At 41.6% G+C, this 20,137-nt stretch overlaps 2 protein-coding genes across 6 annotated transcripts in view; one reads left to right on the forward strand and one right to left on the reverse strand.

Annotated features, from left to right (window-relative positions):
- Nucleotides 1-9,290, reverse strand: part of RELCH (RAB11 binding and LisH domain, coiled-coil and HEAT repeat containing) — a 79,022-nt gene extending 69,732 nt beyond the window's left edge. For 2 of the 4 annotated variants that reach the window (XM_040585709.1, XM_040585708.1), the window contains exon 1: nucleotides 8,598-9,288. In XM_040585709.1, coding sequence (XP_040441643.1) covers nucleotides 8,598-9,090 — 493 coding nt within the window. In that variant the 5' untranslated portion in view covers nucleotides 9,091-9,288. Of the gene's footprint in view, nucleotides 1-8,597 lie in introns of all 4 variants that reach the window. The other 2 variants (XM_040585710.1, XM_040585711.1) reach the window with 1 other exon arrangement.
- A 195-nt stretch (nucleotides 9,291-9,485) lies between these two features.
- The window catches only part of PIGN (phosphatidylinositol glycan anchor biosynthesis class N), a 106,636-nt gene continuing 95,984 nt past the window's right edge, over nucleotides 9,486-20,137 (forward strand). The window contains exon 1 of one of the 2 annotated variants that reach the window (XM_040586652.1): nucleotides 9,486-9,559. The gene's annotated coding sequence lies outside the window, so the exon portion shown is untranslated. Of the gene's footprint in view, nucleotides 9,560-9,607; nucleotides 9,627-20,137 lie in introns of those variants that run through there. The other variant, XM_040586654.1, reaches the window with a different exon arrangement.

The raw sequence follows: 20,137 nt of genomic DNA on the forward strand, positions 1-20,137 counted from the left end.
CAATCCAAATCAGATTGAAAACAGATGATCAATACATTTGTCTACTTCATATTACTAACAAGCTATGAAAATTCATAGAAAGTATATGAAGGTAAAAACCCTAAAGCTACTTGGAGAAAACTAACCTATGCTTGCTGGCTAAGAACAGCAAGGGAAAAAAGGAAAAAAAACCCAAACCCCAACAATCACCAGATATGTAAAACAAATACTTTGCAGATACATCGCAGTAAAAAGATAACCTTCTGTCCCATGACAGGAACACAGCAGATGCTCATGAGAAAGATTAAAGTACATGTAGAAAACAGACCTTGCATCCTAGTATAGAAATAACCCAATTCAGTGACTGTGTGTTAAAATACAGATGCACCTGAGCTGATACCATGAAAAGCCATACCAACAACACACTGCTTTTGTGGGGGGCTTACTGCATAGACAGCCTCAGGCAGTATCCAGATTAGCCAGCCCTACACAAAGGCATTTGAATGTTACTGCAGTGAATGCTGAGGTCCAGGGGTATACGACCTTGGGGAAAGCATCAAACCAAGCCTTGCTCCATACATATCTGCTGCAGTGTGCTTGAGCTACCAGAGCTTCCCAAAATAAAAAAAGTTAAGGGAGAAACATGGTATAGAGGTACATCTTCCAGCTCAAGACTCCAGCTGGCTTCAGCAGAAATCAGAAAGCATCAACGCCATCAGTCACTCCATATGCTTGAAGTTGCAGCACTGCATTTCCCAAAATGTATCAATTAACTTTCATTACAAGGATCTTTCCATTTTCCACAGTAATCCAGCTTTCTTTTATACTCCCTGACATCAAGCAAAATTGTATCAATCTAATCCTTAAATGGCTGTCTTTGCTGAGGGACTACTTAAAAGTGTATAGATAATACCCATCTTAATTCTGAGGCATCGTATTCTCTCAGTTTTCTTCATATTTCAATTCTAGTCTGCTCCTCTTTCCATGATTTCTATATTTATCTCAGGATAGCATTAAATTTTCCAGTTAAGTGTCCTGATTTTGGCTGGGATAGAGTTAATTTTCTTACTAGTCACTGGTACAGTGCTGTCTTTTGGATTTAGGATGAGCATAATGTTGATAACACACTGATGTTCTTAGCTGTTGCTAAGTAGTGTTTATATGAAGTCAAGGCCTTTCCAGCTTCTCAGGCCCTGCCAGTGAGAAGGCTGGAGGGGCACAAGAAGCTGGAAGGGGACACAGCCAGGACAGTTGGCCCAAATTGGCCAAAGGGATATTCTGTACCATATGATATCATGCTCGGTATATAAACTGGGGAAAAGCTGGCCGGGGGTCGCTGCTTGTGAACTGGCTGGGCATCAGTCAGCGAATAGCGAGCAACTGCATTGTGCACCACTTGTTTTGTGTATTCTAGTTCTTTTATAATTATTATCATTATCATCCTCATTATTACTATTTTCTTTCTTTTCTGTCTCATTAAACTGCCTTTATCTCAACTCATGAGTTTTCTGGTTTCCATTCTTCTGATTCTCTCCCCCATCCTGCTGTGGGGGGCAGCGAGCAAGTGGCTGTGCGGTGCCTAGCTGCCAGCTGGGTTTAAACCATGACATTAAGTTTTAACAATGTGTGTCCACATGGATTCTGTAAAGAATTAAAAAATTACTAAAAGGAAAAAAAATTAAAACTAGCAACTGGAGACCATAGCATCTCTCCCATAAGCAGAAGCTGAGAAAGCTGGGGCTGCCAAGCCTGGAGAAGAGCAGGCTCAGGGGACATGTCATGAATGTGTATGGATACCTGAAGAGAGAGCACAAAGAGAATGGAGCCAGGTTCTTCTCAGTGGTGCCCTCTGACAGGCCCAGAGGCAATGGGCACAAACTGGAACACAGGGTGCTCCCTCTGAACATCAGGAAACACTTTTTCTTCTGTGAGGGTGACAGAGCACTGGCACAGGTTGCTCAGAGGGGTGGTGGAGACTCCATCCTTGAAGATACTTAAAAGCCACCTGGACACAGTCCTGGGCATCCAGCTGTAGGTGACCCTACTTCAGCAGGGGGATTGGACCAGACACCTCCAAAGGCCCCTTCCCACCTCAATCATGCTGTAATTCTGTAACAGTTTTTGCCATAATTTCTCTTACTACATCAGTTTTGTCAAACAACAAACAAACCAGCTGATAGCATACTTTCCCCTCCAATTTCAAACCACGATGAAAAAGTACTTGTTATGTAAATACAAAATTCTTATTCTGGGAGTTTTTACGTAAGAGTATTTCCTTTAATTCAACAGCAAACCAATCAGTTGCGTCACCACCATGCAGCATTATATTGCAGGAAGGGAGGAAGTAAATTGCTTCTCCCCTACAGCGTACCAGGGTAAAGAGTTCAGTATTTCTCAAAGGCTTTTTCAGCTTGGTCTTAAAAAAACCCCCACCAACACCTCCCTCACACCCGCCCCAAACTTTAAATTTTTTTTTTGTTTAATTTTTCATCCAACAAAGTCAATATACTTCGTGCTATGTCTCAGGCACATGCATCATAAATAAAAATACAAGGCCTACAACCTTTACTGAATCACTCAAAGTTTTAGCTTATGCTCAAGGAGAGTTCAACTCAGTTTCTCAAACCTGAATCTTTACAATACACTAGAAAATCAAAGACAATACATTGAAGATAAAGAGTTATAACTTTGAACATACAACAGCATATGGTTTTACGACCTGTCTTTATATACTGACAGGAAAAAGACTTCTCATGATATATTTAAAATAGTTCCATATACATAGCTACCTAATTCAGAATTTGTAACAAATCTTAGTTTGAAAGTATGAGAACTTCCTGAAGAAGATTTTTTTCCCACTCTTCCAGTAATTCTGGGTTTACATAACACAGAAGTCCAGTATTTACAAATTTTAAATTAACAGAGATGATGGCCTGCACAGCTTCCAACACAGCTGATACCAATACCTTCTTGATCACAACTTCCTTGCAAACACCAGACAAATCTTCTTATATCAGGTAATGAAGCTCATGTAAAATTTCCAGCAAGCACTCTCTCAGCTGAGCAGAATTTACAAGTCACATCTCCAGTCAAAAAAAAAGATAATTTTCAGAGGAATAAAAGCAATAGGAAACTCAGTATAACATATATGGAACTGAAATTATAAACAGGGGAGCTTAAAGAAGCTTTCAGTGGTTGATTCTGAAATGCAAAGCTCTAGCTAACCTTATTGCTGTTTTCCTTTTTGTCTCCCTTCCCTCAAAAACACTTCTCCTTTTCCTAACAGCAATACCGTCAGAAGGAAATGTGTGCTTCAGCATAAAGCCTGCTTGCTTTGCTGAAGCTTTCAACCAAGGCATGGTTGAACTCACCCATAGTAACTGCAATGCCTATATACAGTTTCACTTCTGCCTTCCCCAACATAGAAAAGTAACAGTAACTAGCCCAGGAGCAGAACAGCAAGTCAGGACTAAAAGGCAGCTAAATTCCCATAGCATATCTGCAAACATTCTAAGAGAACAACAACATGCAAGTAAGTTATTACAAGGTAAACTATGGTACACTTGGTACTCAGTAATAACTTAATATTTGCCTGCCTAGTAGTAGTGGCTACTAGTCTGTCCTTCTTTGCCCATCAACGTCATGCTTATCTCATGCTACCTTGTTATTTCTTTGTGTAGTTATACCCTTACGGGGGGGGGGGACTAACCTGTCTTCCGAAGTATCTACCATTATATCCCAAATCACCCCAACACAGACATCAGCCAAAGCTTAAGCTATCCACTTATCCATCAGAAACAGCTTCCAGCAGACCTGGTTTCATTCATCTGACAACTCCAACAGTTGCAGAAGTCTTTAAAACACTCTTAAGCTATGAAGCACATCTCACTGAAAACTTTTCAGAAATACCCGTCAGTGAAACAGAGAAGGGTTTACAGCAGTCTGAACTGAAGAAAGTTCACGTGGCTTCTCTATCAGTAAAGCCAACATCAGAGCACTATGAAACCTCTCAGGTCTCATCCAGGCATTAGTGTTTTCTGTCAGGTCTGCAAGGAACTCAGCTGCCCTTCAGCATTACATACAAACCTATTACTTTCTAACCGTTTTCTGTACTTTTAAAGAGACAATATTCAGTCTTTCCCATCTGCTGACACCAGCAGCATTGATTACCTATTTATCTGCACCTTTCCATCCTGTCCTTACTAAAAGGAGCACCTTTCCCAAACTGGGTAGTAAAACCAGTGTCTTACGCACAAGTCGTCATTCCATGCCACAACATCTGGAAAGGCAGCCAAGACAAGTATACATTTTTTGCTTACCTTCAAAAAGCAGCAAACAAAAGACTTGAACTGACAACAAAACACCTAACAAAGAAAGAACTAGCCATTACAACAACAGAGGTTATCTGTCTTCACAGTTTCCTATATTTCTTAGAATGATATTTATTGAGGTAGCCCTGTTCTGCTATATATTCAGACAAAACAAAAATCTGGTGAAAGACTGGTCATGACAAGGGCCTACATATAGCTACAGTGTCTGCAACTCAGGATTGAGAGCTGTCACCAAGACACCCCTTTATCACAAAGGCATAATCAATACAGTCTTCCCACATGGCTTTTCTGAATTTGAAAGGTTACAAACAAAACCAGAGATACTTCACAACATCTGAAACAAACAAAAATTATCTCACAGTGTAAGCAAAGCCAGGAGCTTACTATGAAGAAGTAGCAGCAATAATTTATTGTATTTTTGTACTCACAGATTAGCTTAATATAACTGGAATCAAGTTCCCAGAAAGTTATAAGCAACTTATTTTGGAAATAACTAGAAACAAATCAACTCCTGAAAAATGTAAATGCAACTTAAATATTCAAGCCCCTTCTTTATGATTTTCATTAAAGCTATTTAAATCTTTGAGAATGTTGAACTTTTGTAGCCATGGAGGCACATTTTAAGACTAAAGCTAGTTATGTGTACGCTGCTCCCTTCAGTAAAGGCATTTGCCAAGCATAGCAATCAAAGACATAAAAAAAAACCCCAAAAAACAACCCAAAACCAAAAAGGTTTCTTCACCCACAATGTCCAAGCTTGAATTCTAGTCATACGTATATACAGGAACACATCTGAGGTTCAGGAACGAGGATGAGACATTTGAGCCACAGTTTTATTTCTAAATTTCAAGTGTCTCAATATGTATTGTACTTTCTTATGCAACGATGATACGCAAGGGGACACAAATTCAAATTTAATATGTAGGTGCTAACCAAAGCCTTATAAAAGATATGGAACACTGTATGAAGGAGAGACTTCCAAACCATACCAAAATGGTCTTGCAGATGTGGAGGGCACTGCTATTGAAACCAATGGAAGAAGCTGTCATAGAAGTTTGTGAAGATCTAGCAGAGGTACTGAACATGAAGGATGACTACACAAGCGCTGTGCATCTAAAGGCACAGTGCTGACTCCACAATAAGAATTTGCTTCAGGCTAGAAGAGCAAAGTTGCTAGATACAATATACATTTCCATATTTTACATTACAGTATATCTTAATCTCTGTTCGCAGGAGTGACATTACCACTGCTGGAAAATGGATGGGTGTTTTTGCAAAAAACTAAGAAATCCTAGCCATCTATTGTTTGCTTTTGTAACCAAGTGCTCTGAAACATGGTTCAAAGACAAAACAGCTTCTAAGTCACTAGCTGACCACATGATGCTAGTTGTTTTAAATCCTATGAAACTTCATTCGAATCTCTTCATAGCAGTCTATGAAGAGAAAGAAAGAAAAAAAAAGAAATAGCAGCATGCACTCATAGTTTAGCTTGCCTAAAAGGATTCTGAGAAGTGCCAATGAACACTTGCACTGAAATTCTCCCATTCTGTATAGGAATGCAGAGTATGAAAGCTTTCTATTGCTCTGTGGAAATCCTCAGGCAGCATTCCAAACATACTTCACATTCAATAAGAATTGACAGTCATACTTTTTCTCCATCCACTCAGATTATCAAAAACCTCAGTGTAAAACAGAAATTCATCTAACTTTGGGACAGGGAAGAGCAGGTACAAAGCTAGTGCCAAGAAGAAATTCTGACTTTAGATATCAACAGAAATAAAAAGCTGCTTCTTTTTTAATCTGACCACATTAAGAATTTTTATTCACTAAAGCGTAACATTCTAGTGACCTTGAAGTGACAATCATTCCAAACTCTGCTACTTTCTACATCAATAGTTTCTATGAAGAAAACTATTGGTTTATTCTCAGATACGTTCTGGCACATTAAAGCGAGAGAAGGTACCTGAACTACTCATATATATTTCTCCACAAGTCTTCATGTGAGGATCTACAAATGTGAGCACAACAGACTGGACCTCTCAACAAAACTGAACTTTTTAACCACCTTCAGAAACTATCCAAACTTACTTCTCCATCTGACCTGTGCCTTAGTCTTCTACCTAAATCCAACAATACCAGATGCTTAAGAGGGAAAAAGAGATGAATTCTTTCAAAGACCATATAATTGTCAGCCTATCAAGAGTCTTCTGCAATCTGTTTTTTAACATTTGGAAATTAGCATAAATTCAGAGGCATAAGACCATCATCTCTTGCTGACATTAACCAGAAGCAGGCTGAACAGCACTGTCACAATTGATAGTTCAGTGCTAGACTCCAGACTGCAAGAAAGTCTGACGGCAGTAAGTTAAAAAAAAATATAAATCTACTTGAGCTATAGAAAAAATCTTTTTTTCATTGTTCTTGATCTGTCACCTTTCAATGTCACTCAACGTGAACTGCCTTTTGAATCCTTGTTGAGACAAAAAAATCCTTTGAAAAGCATCCTCTAACCTTGTACACATCAGATTTGAAGACACTTAACCTTTAACCTAAGGTCTAGCATGATATTTAACACACAACATTGTTAAACTGCTCCAAAATAAGTTTTAGTGCCCCCTCACACATCTCTTCCCACTGCCTCCTCCTCCCTTTTTTTGTAACAGTGATGTCCCATCACTATCTATCATTCAGCAAGTCAGGACAATAATCATTACGATGCTCTCACAGAAGCATACATTGGCCATTTTTTTTGCATGCACAACACTAGTTACACAGGTTGCTGTTTTTTAATTCTACTGGAGTACACACATTATCAATAACTGGAAACAATGTATCATGTTAACAAAGAAAAGAGAATGTTTAATCAATCAGATGAATTGATTGGAATCCCCAAGGAAGCTGCTTTTAATGAAACAGAAATTTGTATCAGTTTGAAGCCTTGAAGAACGAGTTTTTGCAACATTCACCAATCTTATCATAAAGATGGCCACACCAAAGATCTCAGCTGGACAAAACCAAGTATGAAATTCTAGGCGTTCATAACCAAGACAACCAGAATATAAATAAAACAGCATGAATTATTAAAAAAAAATCCATACCATTTTAAAAAGATGTTGAAAACCAATAACAAGTAGAAAGTTTAGATACAGTCTATTATCCCAGCCATCTAGATACTACTAGCTCTTTCCAAATTTTAAGTCTAACTGCATGTCTTCGCAACACTAGAAACTTTTTTTAAAACAAACAAAAATACGGGACTGCTTACAAAATAACTTTAGGTGTCTTAGAATACACATAAATAGTCTTTCAACTGTCCACTAACCACAACAACTTTCATTTCAATACCTTCCCATGAGTTCATTAAATCCTCAAAAGTCAGGTGGCTGGCCAGCTTCTCTGTCTCAATGCCACTTCCACAAGCTGCCTCCTCTTCAGAACTCTACATTTCTTGACATTAACGTTGATAAGACGCACAAGTGATTTTACTGTAAGCCATCTGACACTAAAACTCAAAAGCTCTTAGGGCCAGCTACGTGACTATTTTCCTAGTATCTGTACCACTTTTTCTCCCAAAAGCTATACTAACTCAGTATATGTACTGCTCCCCAACTCCAAATCCCAAAATGGTTAGCCAAAGCCTGCAGACACTTAGTAAACATGCCAGCACTAATTATAGGAAACATTGTGTTAATTGTGCATGACCTACGAAACTCAGACCCATCCCTGGATGACATAACCATTCGAGTGCATCAGCAGAAATAACACGCTGGCTCCTGACAGCCCGTTTTTGCCAGTTTCCAGACTTTTACATTTAGCAGCCATGCCTTAACACCCAGCTCTTTCTCCTAACAGCACACAACATCTCTCTTGACCGTAGGCACTGAAGAAGGCACAAGAAACCCCAACACAACTAAAAAATAAGGCTGAAATTTCCACCCCTGATGTTTCTTCCACGTTTGGCACACACATGACCTTCGCAGGAAGGCTAAGGCTCCATAAGGTACGTGAGCGGGACCAAGGTAACATCTGTCCTAGCACCCCATCTCCCCAGCCCCCGGCTGCCCCGCTCCCACGCACCCCCCAGGCCCACACGCAGGGGACAGCAAACAAAAAGCGACGCCAGACGCTCTCCCCGCCCGCCCAAATGCCCTACCGACACGCACCGGCGAGGGCTGCGCCATGAGGCGCCCCTGCCCAGCCCCAGCGGCAGCTGCCGCTCCTCCCCAGGACCCCGGCCCGCACCGCCCGCCGCCCCCGGCCCGACATTCCCTCCCCCGAGCCACTTACTGAGCTGCCCGGAGCCGGGCTCCCTGCCGCCTGCTCCCCCCAGCGCGCTGCCGCCCAGGGCCCCGCCGGCGGGCGGCGTGCCGCTCTGCCGCTCGAAGTTGCCGGGGTTGGAGAAGAAATCGCGGAGCCGGGGCAGCTCCCGGCCGCTCTCCAGCAGCTCCGTATGCAGCTCCAGCGCCGTCAGCAAGAACTGGTCCCGCAGAAGCTGCGCCGCTATCGCGTCCATCGACAGCCGCGGCGGCTCCCCCGCGCCGACCCCGCCGCCCGCCCCCGCACCGCCGCCGGCATCGCCCGGCGCCGCCGTACGCAAACCCGGCAGCTCCTCGGGGCTCCCCGTGGCTGCCGCCGCCTCCTGCTGCTGCTGCGGGTATGCCGGCCCGCCCGGCTCGTTGCTGCTGCTGCTGCCGCCGCCGGGCCTGGACTCCTCGGGCTCGTCCTCTTCAGAGTCGCTGAGGAAGGGGTTCACGCTGCTGCCGCCGCCCGCCGCCGCCATCTTACGGCGCGACCACTGCCGAGGCGCTACCTCGGCAAAGCCTGCGCGGAACCGCCACCGGCGCAGCCACCTCTGACAGGGCCAGTGCCAGGGCCGGGGCCGTTGCCAGCCCCCCTCGCCGCTGCAGGCGCTGCCGCCGGCAGCAACAGCGACTCCCTCCCACTACCGTCACCGCCGCCTCCTCAGCCGCCTCCCACCGGCCTCACTACCGCTTCCGGGTCCCAATTCTCGCGAGAGTTCCCCCCGCCAACCCCGAGCAGCACCCCAGCACTCAGCCCCTTCCCGTCCAGGCCTCGCGCCCGCCCCCTGCACGCGAGAGACGGGCGGGGTCTCGGGGCGGGGCCCGAGGGAGCAGGAGGTGCCTTGCGAGGGGCGGGGCTCGCGTGTGGCGCCAGGGCAGGGGCGTGGCCGAGGAACGGGAAGGGACAGGCGGAAGCGGAAGCTCTTGGGCTCGCGGCAGAGGAGAGGAGTGAGTCTTGGCGCCTGCGCACTGAGCGCGGGCCGCGGGTGCCCCGGTGGGGGTGGGCTGCGGCCGGGTGGGTTTCTCCGCACTCGGTTTCTGCTGTGGGGGCAGGTGCAGGCGCAGGCCTGCCCCTCTGGCCTCCAGAGAGCTTTGGCTGGGCTAGTGGCCTAGCAGCGGTGGTCCGCCCGGTGGCGTAAGGGCGGTGGTGGGGTGTGGGGCTCGGCTGTAGCGCCCGGGTAGGGCCCAGCCCCCCGTCACCCTGGGTTGGTTGGGCCGGTGTGGGGTTGCCTGGAGAGGGCAGCGCTGAGCGGGGTGTCCCGGGCCGGGCCGGTGCTTGGGCGGCCTGGGCTCCGTGCCCCCGGCGGGGGTGAGCCATAGTCCAGCAGGAAGTGTGCCTGGTAGGCCTGAAACTGGGAAGTGTGGGGGCACGGGTGGTCATGAGTTACTGCTGCTAAAAAGACGATGTGAAGCTGTTAACCTTGTGTGTTACCTGGCAAGAAACTCAAATTGAATCTTGAGTGTAGCAATAGGCACTGTTAGCTAACCAAGGAAGTTCAGCTTACTAGACATGATGAAGAACAAGATCAGCATTGGTTTCTGCTCTGGGTTTTATATATATATATATGTAAATCGTGCCCCATTCCTATTAATAGGAGCGCTGTTTGCATCAAGTTGATTCACTAGGAGTTATTTGCTTTACTGAGAGCAGAATCAGTGCTGAAATCTTGGCAATAAAATAGTGGCAACATGTTGCGGTAATACAGAAGTCTAGAAGCAATGTTCAGTACTGTGACGGCAAACTATTCTGTTCGTATCATGATAGTATGCTATAAAAGACTGGCTTTCCGTCTGTTGTTAATTTGTGTAAATTTGTAAATAGTGTATTCGATTTTGCATTCTGTCCTACAATAAAATTTGAATTCTTTTGTTAACGTACTGGTTTATGTTACTGATACACAAAAACAGAGTAACTAGTGGAGTGTGAACTGGTTGTAGCATAAGGTAAAATGGCATTATATTGAAAATGCTTTAAAATTTGACTCAGACCCCAATAAAAATGCGAGTAAAAAAATCTTACTGTTGCTGCTCCGGTGGGATTAGGAACCCTTAAAGAAATCTTGTGCACTTTCATTTCTGGGGAGTTAAAGCATGTTTAGCATGAACTTGTTAAAAGTTGATGGGCTGGTGTTCTGCCTCTTCCCTTAAAATGGAGGGAAATGCTTACGGGTGTCCTGTAGCGGCCCCTAGTGGCGATCGGTAGCGGTTACATGTGGCTTAAAGTTTAAAGGTCGTTCAAACCCTAGATTCTGCCTTTCTTAATTTTGAGAGACTCATTTCTGCCGACTTCTGTGTGCTGTTACAGTAAGGACTATTTTTTTCAATGTTCTTCGCCTGAAATAATGTAAATGTTTTTCTCTGTTTTGGTATTTCAAAAGAGGTTTGTTTTATGAAAAAAAAGAGTTTTATGAAACTAACTGAAATATTTACAGCTGTCACTCAAAATAATTTATGGATGGCTGGGATAAAGTTAACACGGCTAAAAAGTGTGTTCCAGAGCTGAAAAATGTGCTTTTAAAATTTAAATTTAAATTAAACTAAAATTTTAAAATTTAAAATTAAAAAATTCTCCAGAGCTGGAGAAAAATGTGCTTTTGAAAATATGCTTAAAACTAGTTTCTTATGGTATACCGAAGGGATGTTATTTTGAGGCACCTGAGAAGAAAACCTGATAAAAGTATAGTATCTTGGAGGATGTGCAAGGCAGAAAAAGATGCATGAGTTCTAGAAATAAAGCAATATATAGGCCTAGTTAAGGCTGACAGCTACAAGCTAATTTTTTTCTTAAATTATTCAGTAGTCATTCTGAGAGGCAAGTTGTTCAAGCTGCTTTATCTCTTACTGGAGTTAGTGTTTCTTCTAACTTTTAAAGCACTGAAGAACAGTATGCCTAAATACATCTTGGAAGGCTTGATTGCTAAAAACAGGTCTGTCAAGCTTAGTACCCAAAATAGAAGTGGTTTGTAGAAAAAAGATCTTCAGAATTTTTTTGAGCTGGAGGTATATAAATAATTTTTTCAGTCTATGCATGTTTTTTCATCAACTTTTAAACTTTCACTTCTGGAGATGGAAAATAAGTAGCAAAAATTCAGTCATTGCTTTTACTGTGTTGATTTTGGTAGGAGTGTTAAATCTTGACCTAGTGCTTCAGAGTTTAATGAACTCAAACATATGACCAGTTTCAGGTTCCCTCTCTGCTGTTTGGTGGGGTCGTGTGAGTGTAAATTATGTTTTCTTTCTGTGCTACTCTGGTGTGGTGTCAATTGCTCTCACACTGAGTGAATGCTTTATTTAAGTCACACTATAAGGGTTTTTGTGTTTCAGCTTCTACAGATGAAGTTAATTTTTTTTTTAAACAATAATCTTATTAGGCCCATATCAGGTTTTTCTGTGCTGAATACTTGAAATGTATTATTGTGTTCTAGTGAGTCCTGCAGTGAAGCAGAGTAGCTTTTTTTATCTGATTGGAGTCCCAATCAAGGCAAAGGGAACAAAATAATGGAAAATCTGAAACAAAACTGATCTCTACTTTAAAATAATGCAGATATGTGAGTTCTGCCAACTCTTGCTGAAGTAGTCTTCTAAAATTGAGCTGCCTGAAAGAATCTTTGTCTATGTATGTTTAAGACTAACTTTTAGCCCCTTTCAAAAGAAACTTTACAGAAGTTACGATTGTTAAGTTTATTTTCAGACCTTACAAAAAAAAATAATTTCAATATTTTGTAAACACTGTAACCTCAAAAATGCTTTTATATTCTGCAGGACCTGAATAATGCAGATGTTGAGACTTATAATATTGGTAGTTTGTGCTTAAAGATCTCTGCCATTTCTCTGAAACTCTATCTGTCCCTTGCAGTTTTAAGGGCATAGTTTCTAAATGAGAATAGCTTGTATCAGTAGTTATTTGTCTGTTAAGTATAGGCTAGCTTTACCTGGAGAAACCAATTTTGGCAAGTGTTTGTTAAATTGGGATTTGAAGTAAATGTAGTGCAGCAGTGTGAAGGGGTTCTTGAAAATATTTTCAGCCTCACCAAAAATGTGATAATGTCCTATGAAGTCAGATGAGGACCTGAATTAAACAAAACAACCCCCTAAAATCGCTTTGAATTGAAGTTTGGCTGTGTTTTTCTACCTCTAAAAATGTTTTGAGGCATTACAGTGAACAGTGAGTATTTGAAAGCCTGCCATCAAAAATACAGCGAGCAAACACACTCAGAGCCCAAGGAGTATTTTAGAAAACTTGTTCAAGCTTCATGATGTGTGTATTATGGTTTTGTGAGAATGAATAGATAGGAGAAAATACTGTTAACAGTTGAGTGAGGAGACATAATTTGAGAATAAAAGATACGACCTTTTATGGCTCTAGAAACACTAGAGTACTGAATTGCTTGGGCTTTCTTCACCCTGGTCTAGAAGATAGAGTGTATTGCCTGGAAAGTGTAGGCTACACAGAAAGCTGTCACTCTATAGTGTGCTTTACCATGCCTCACCAGGGTGAAGTACAGTGTAGACGGGGAAGGGAAACAGTGCACTGAAGTGTGAAAATGATAATTTTCAAGTCATTCTTGAATTCTGAGGTCTGAAGGACTAAATTCAAACAAAAAGCTGTTTTGCCTGAATTTAAGGTGTCTTTTATTGAAGCTTTGTGGAGGTCAAGACGATTAAGGCTTGATATTGAAAAGGTCTTAGTTATTCCTGTCACTGCAGAAGCATGGGCCAACTTGCAGAGATATTGCTGTGCAGACTTCATGCTGCTGCCCTGTGTTTTTGAGGGTTGCCTGCTTCACCTTATTCCTCTTCCAGTTTAGTATTTGCACAGTTTAAAAAAAAAAAAACAAAACAACAAACCCACCCTTATATTTTTCCATATAAAGCCTGTTGCTTTTCAGTCATGTTCAAATATAAGGGGGAAATATGTAAGAGAGACTTAAGACTGCCTGTGGAGGAGGTCATGTGGTAAACTATGGTGTTAAAAGGAATACAGCTAGTGTGACATGCAGGCTTCTGAGAACAAAGTAGGAGTCTGAGGGCTTGCTTTGAACACGCTGAGTTAACACTGTTGTCAGGAAGAGATGCAGTCCTGTCCTGGTGCCAACACAGAGGTTTGTTTTGGGAATTAGATTGGGGAACTAAAGTACAGCAAAGTTATTTTTACTCTTCCTTCCTTTTTTTTTTTATTTTTTTTTTTATTCGCTTGAGTTTACTTTCATTTGCATTCATTTTCCAGTCTGCTTGACTATGCAGTTGTACAGATGGCTGTGCCAGCCCAAGGAATAAGTTTGGCAAGAGGGTAAGCAGCAGGAGCAGAGGAGGGCAGAACAGCCCTCTGGAGCTGTTACTGGCTGTGTTTTCCTTGCAGTATTTGTGACTGTGAAGACCTTGTATTCTTTGAACTGCTACTACCACAGGAGCCATTTTTTTATAAAATACCTGATAAAATATATTTGTCTTTCTGGTCTGAAATATTTCAGATAACATACTTTTAATTACAAGCAGGTGTCTCCAGATGGTAGGGTACAAGTGAATAACTGCTACACAGAAGTGCATAACAGACTTTTTTCTGTCATCTCAAAACTAGCAGGTACTAACATAGGTAAGCTTTGCCTTTGTGCGCTTGACATGAAACTGTATTTGGTGTCTGTCTCATAACAGTAATCATAGTATCTTTGGAATCTTCTACCTACCAGTGTTTTATTGCTCCCTTCTTGCCAGCAAGAGAGATCAGGACACTACAAATGATTCTCCAGTTTGGGAAGATGATGTAATTTGAGAAGTGGGGAGATGTTGCCCATCTGTGTCCTCTGGGTCTCTGTCCAACAGTTTTTATCTCGTTCTCTGGGTTGTTGTTTTTGGTTTTTTCTACAATGAAGCTACTGCTGGTTTTTTTGGCAAAAAAGTTTGGGTGATGGGGAGCTTTCATTTTAAATCAGTAGTGCCCCATATTGCAAAGAGGCAGAATACAAGTTGTTTCCAGAAGCCATTTATTGTCTCTATTATTAGAGCCAGTCAGCAACTGACAAATAAAGGTGGCTTATAGAAAATGAAAAGTCGCTTGGTTTTGCCTTAAAAACAAATGTAAGCTTACAGCGTTTCAATAGGGGGCATTTACAAGTTGATATATCAAGATGATAATGAGTGTTAATTCTTTTGTGACTAGAGATTGCTCTAGGAGCAAAAAGAAGTATTCTAAAGCGAGTGTAAGTATTGCAGGCTGCAGAAACCGATAATTTGAGTGGGTTTGATGTCTTATGCATGTTTAGGAAAGTGCCTTTCGATGTGAACAACTTGCAACTATGGTTGCTAGTGGAGGAGTTAAAGAGGAGGTGACTCCTTTGCGTAAAGATTGATTATTACTCCTCAGAGTAGCCTTGGGGCAGATATTGTATATGCTTACTACTTGAGACCTTGAGTGCTGTCTTGAAAGTGATACAATCCATCCTTTTAGCGTTTTGCTGCACTTTACAGCTTGGCTGTTGCAATTCTTAGTTAAATCCTTCGTTTCATTTGGTGATTGAAGGAGTTGGGGGTGTGCGTGGTGGAGCAGCACGCTCAGGGTGGGGTTTCCTGGGGCGCGACGGGCGGGGTCGGGAGTGCTGCAGCACCCTGGAGAGCGCCCGACCTCCGCCGGGGGGGGACCGGGGCCGCCGCCCCCCGCCGGGCAGGGCTGCGGTGCTCGCCGCTGCCTTGTGTCCTGTAACGCCTCTCCGGTTTGGGTTGCTTTCCTTATGTATGCTCGCCTCGGGCTTTAAAGGAGGTTTTTTCTCAGTGGGAAACGTGACTTGCCTCTGTGTCGAGGTGGAACTGTTGGCTGTGGGCTGAAGTTTGGTAGGTAAATGTATATAAAATATTGATTATGCTAGCCAGTGAAATAGTATTCAGTTATACATTATATTCAACTGGCTAGCATAATTCTGTAGTACTTTTGAACTCAAAAGCTCCAAAGTCCTTTTTTTTTAAAAAAAAAAACCAAACAAACAAACAAATAAACCCCCCCAACTTTGGAAAGGGTGGGAACCTACAAATCGATCATTTGACTTCTGTATTCCTTTTATTTAAAGTGTTACTTTATGCTTAGAAGGTTGTCTTGCAGTCCCTTTTTTTCCTTCAGTCTGAAGCTATTGGAAAATTGGCTTTCAGAGGCTTATGTGCAAGATCCAACAGATGTGGCTTGTTACTATTTGACATCATTCTTTATTTGTAGTGGTTGATATTGGTAAGAAAACGTGACTTAAAAGCTGACAGAAGTTACGTTTTATTAAGCCTTCCTTAGTCATACCAGCTTCTCTGGAACATACTTTAAGGACTGTTTAGTGTTTTGGGGTTTTTTTGTCAGGGTGCTTTCTTCTCTGCGTGCATACAGAATACATGTGCAAGCTGGTTTTGCAAAGCTTGTTGCAGCTGAAAGTTGTTCTTTCCCTCCTTTTCCCTATGTGTGCTATGTTAATATTTCCTGTATGACTTTAAAAGAGTTTGATCCTTTTATTGCTAAAGAGAAGAACTGTTCCGCTTGTACTGGTGCATGTGCTTTATTGCATAATCTTATTGCACATCTCTTTAAAAATATCTCAGGGGGCCTTCAGCCTTGAATTGCTATGGAGGGCTCCAATGAGACAAGAAGACTGCTGTGGCAAGCTGTCTTCCAGGCACGTGCATTTGCTTAAGTGCCATTTGTCCCTTGGCCCTAGCAACCATGTATGTCAGTGGGCTGGGTTCTGTTAGACACTGTCAGACTGACATTCTTTCTCCAAAACTATCCCATAAAACTTGCAAAATGAAAAATCTGTCTACAAGATCTCCAAACCGAGCAAGGGAAAACCATGACGGTGGGTGGAAAAATTATTTTGTGCAAGAATAGAGAAATCTGAGTAATGCAAAACACTCTTGGCAGCACAAAAAAATTAAAAAGTCTGTATTGAGATGAAAACACAATGTTAAGCTGTAGAACAGTGGTACCTGAAGAAGACTTGCTGATAGGGTAATTGCTCAGAAGTCAAGAAGTCAAGAAATACCCAAGAGGATTTGCAGATACCTCCTGAAAACAGGTGCAGGCCCCCCAAATGCTGTGGCCCAGTGAAACAGCTGATTCGCAGCAAAGCCACTCATGTTTTATTGTTATTGGGTTTTGCTTTTTCCATGTTCTGAATTTCTATCTGCCTGCATACTGAGCAGATATAGAGCTGATTTTCTACTCTTGGGTTTTTTCCGCTTAGCTAACAAGCGTTACCAAAGGGTGATGCTTGTTTTCTCTTTCATGCCTCAAAGCAGTCATCGTTTCTTCAAGAATATCCTTGTTCTCTTTGCCAATGTTGTCCTGTTGGTCAGTTCTCAAGTATGTTTTTATGCATGGGAAACTTGTGGATACAATTTCCCATGTTTACAGGATAATTCAGAGGAAATTGCATAGGCTGACATTGGGATAACTGATTTGCAGTACATTCATATATTAGGACATGATGTTTTATTGGCACCTTGCAGGCCATAGTCAAATTTCTCCTTGAAAAGTTTTGGCAAAAGAGGCTTTTCCAGGCAGGCAGGGTAATTTTTATTATCAAGTGATGTTAAAAAGAAAATTAAATATTCTTTGAACTCTTTGCCTCAGGTTTAGATGTGCCTTACTGAACCACATTTAAAATTTAAAACAGATGTCATTTGTTATTATAAACCCTAAGATGCTCAGTGAAGATGTAGAACAGAAAATAATTTTAAACAGATGGTTTGAATTACAAAATCTTCTTCAGTACAAGAGCAAGTGGAAACACTGTAGTTGCAGTTTCATCGTTTGGCAGAGCATGTATGCCTCAACAGAGAAAGAAAATTAAATTTTGGAAAAGAGGAAAAGGGACTTTATTATTATGCCACTTCTGTTCATATTATGATTATATGATGAAGTCAGGATGATGGGTTTGTGTTTCCTATGTTTAAGTATTGTGTAAAGATACGAGAGAAAGTTACTCTGAGACTGGCTGATAAGTCTCTTGTATAAATTTGTGCGGTTAATAGTATGGGCAGGAATTACTTGATTGCATTTCTTGACTAGTGTAACTCTTTCAAAATCTAAATTAATAAAAGAACAGGGCAGGGACTGCTAGTACCATCTTAGATGATGTATAACTGCCATACTATGTGAAATACAGTCAGTTAGACCACACAGCTTCCACTTTGCTCGCCTGCCCTAAGCAAAAGGATCATTTTTTATGTACGAACAAATGGTACAGTCACCACTTTGACAGTTTAAATTACAAAATACACAACACTGTTTAGTTGAAAAACTTATTAGTCAGCCAGAAACATAGAGCAGATGTTCCTGTCTTATTTCTTTTTTTTTTTTTCTGTAAAATATACTTACCAAGGCCATTGATGCTTTTTGAAAATGCATTTTCAATGGATTTTCTTCATCTTAACCAACAGGCTTGACGGTATTAGTGAAGCATGGCCCCTCTAAAATAACTTACTAATGTATTTTGAGCTCCCTGTCTTGACACTGTTATCCTTAAAAAAAAAATACTTCTGCCAATGGGGCATATTGCATGTAGTATTTTGTGTTTGTTTTATTGCATATTTGAAGAGAGAAAAATATAAAAGGGAAATGTTACATTTTTCACAAAGAACTATATTGTGTTGTGGTACAATTACAGTTTTCTTTACCTTATAAATAATGCTGAGAGATTATAACTTCAGGGGGAATGCAGCTTAAATGTAGATTACTTTGGGAAAATGAGGACTGCATTTAATTATGTCAGCTTTCCTGTTAAGCACTCAGGGACCTGATCCAGCTTGAGGCTATGGATGTAGCTTCTGTGGCATGAGTCAAAAAAAGTAAAAAAAAGAAAAAAAGTCTTGTCAGCAAGTTATGGATAAACTTGAAAAAAAGGAAAAGTTCATGTGAAATAGACTGTCTGCCTCTTGTCTCTGATGGTTGGTTTGTTAACATCTGGCTTGCTCCACTGCCACCATCACAGCGTGGGTATTCTAGTCCTCGGACTGACGTGACTCTTGGTAAGGAACTTGCAGCTAATAGCAAGATTTTTTTGTATTGTTTTGATAGGTGCAAGTACAAAAAAAATACAAAGAAAGAGAAGGGTCTCTTCATCCCATCTGTGACCAGCCGGGAGCTGAACTTTCTCTCTGAGGATTCTAAAAAAAAAAAACAAAACCACAAAAAAACCCCCAACAAACTCCAACCAAAAACCCCTTCTCTAATCTGTGTGAATCACTTTATTCTGGAAAAATAATTGCAATCAGGAGGTCCCTTGCTGCTTTCCTTTCTTTAATCTCCTAGACTTTCAAGAAAGGTCCGTGGGTTCTGCCTCATTGTCTCAGAACAATTGCTCTCCTGCATCTGCTTGCTCTCTTCTCTGCTTGTGTACAACATCCAATAAAGTGAGAAGCTGTGAAGTCTGCTGAAGTCCCTGGCACAGCCAGGGCAGTGCTAATTTTCTATTTGCTCTGTTCACGTGGACAACTTGTATTTAACAAGCAGCGAGTAGCTTGGTGGATCTTAAATACTTTTCTGCTAAGGATCAAAAAAGGGTCTTTATTTAAGAATCCATACCAGCTTTGTATTGTTGGCTCCAAACTGTTTGAACCAAAAATACCTTATTGGGGTAGTTTAAATTCTGACATGCTGGAGGTTGGACAGTGTCATTATTAGCTCTGTATTTTGTCTAGGAGTTGGTGACAGAAAGAGGAAAAAATATAGAAAGAATAGATCTGGATCTGATACATAGTTTACTCATTGGACTGAGTCTGTAGAGGAGGTGAATTGGCTGTCTGAACTGTATTTTAACAAGTGATATGTTTGGATGGACAGTAAAGAAATGGCATGTGGCAAATAGGTTGCAACATGCTCCTCTGTATACAAGACTAGAAACTCCTGTCTCTCCTGTTTGTGTGATAGGCAATGACTTAACAGAGTATAGTAGAATAATGTAGTCAGGATTTAGGCAAAGCTCACATTTTGCTTTGTGAAAAAAAGGACTGTAGAAGGTAGCACGCTAAGTCACTTGTTAAGGGATTGCCTGGGAAAGTATCAGAGGACACAAAAAATGCTGTGATATCCTTGGCTTAAGTTTTCTTGACAGAAAGATGTAAGATATATTTTCAAGTGACAGTCTGTTTATCCACTTTTTGGATGGCCAGGCACCCGAGGGCAGAGATGTTTTTGCACTAGTAATAAATACTTAGATCTGGCGCCTTGTCCTCCGAAGTGTATGTGTTTAATATACTTCTGTTTTTCTTTTGTTGACAGGCTGTGGCTTTTGCTTTTTCTTATAAGCTAGTGCTTAATCCACATTTCTCCTTTTATCCTTGTTATTTCTTCCTTTTAGCGTGCCTTGTGAGGTTTCTGCCTTGAACTGTCAAGCACCAGGCTCTACAGAGAAAGTTGCTTATGGTGACCTCTGTTAATGGAGGGGAGAAAACTAAAGGACTTGGCAGGGTTGGTGGTTTTTTTTTTCTCTCTTCTCCTTTGTGTGGTATCCCATAGAAGCTGGATTTCATTTGTGTATCTCATGTGCGATACAGAGA

This window comes from Falco naumanni, chromosome 3, assembly GCF_017639655.2.
Source record: "Falco naumanni isolate bFalNau1 chromosome 3, bFalNau1.pat, whole genome shotgun sequence".
NCBI classification, from domain to species: domain Eukaryota; kingdom Metazoa; phylum Chordata; class Aves; order Falconiformes; family Falconidae; genus Falco; species Falco naumanni.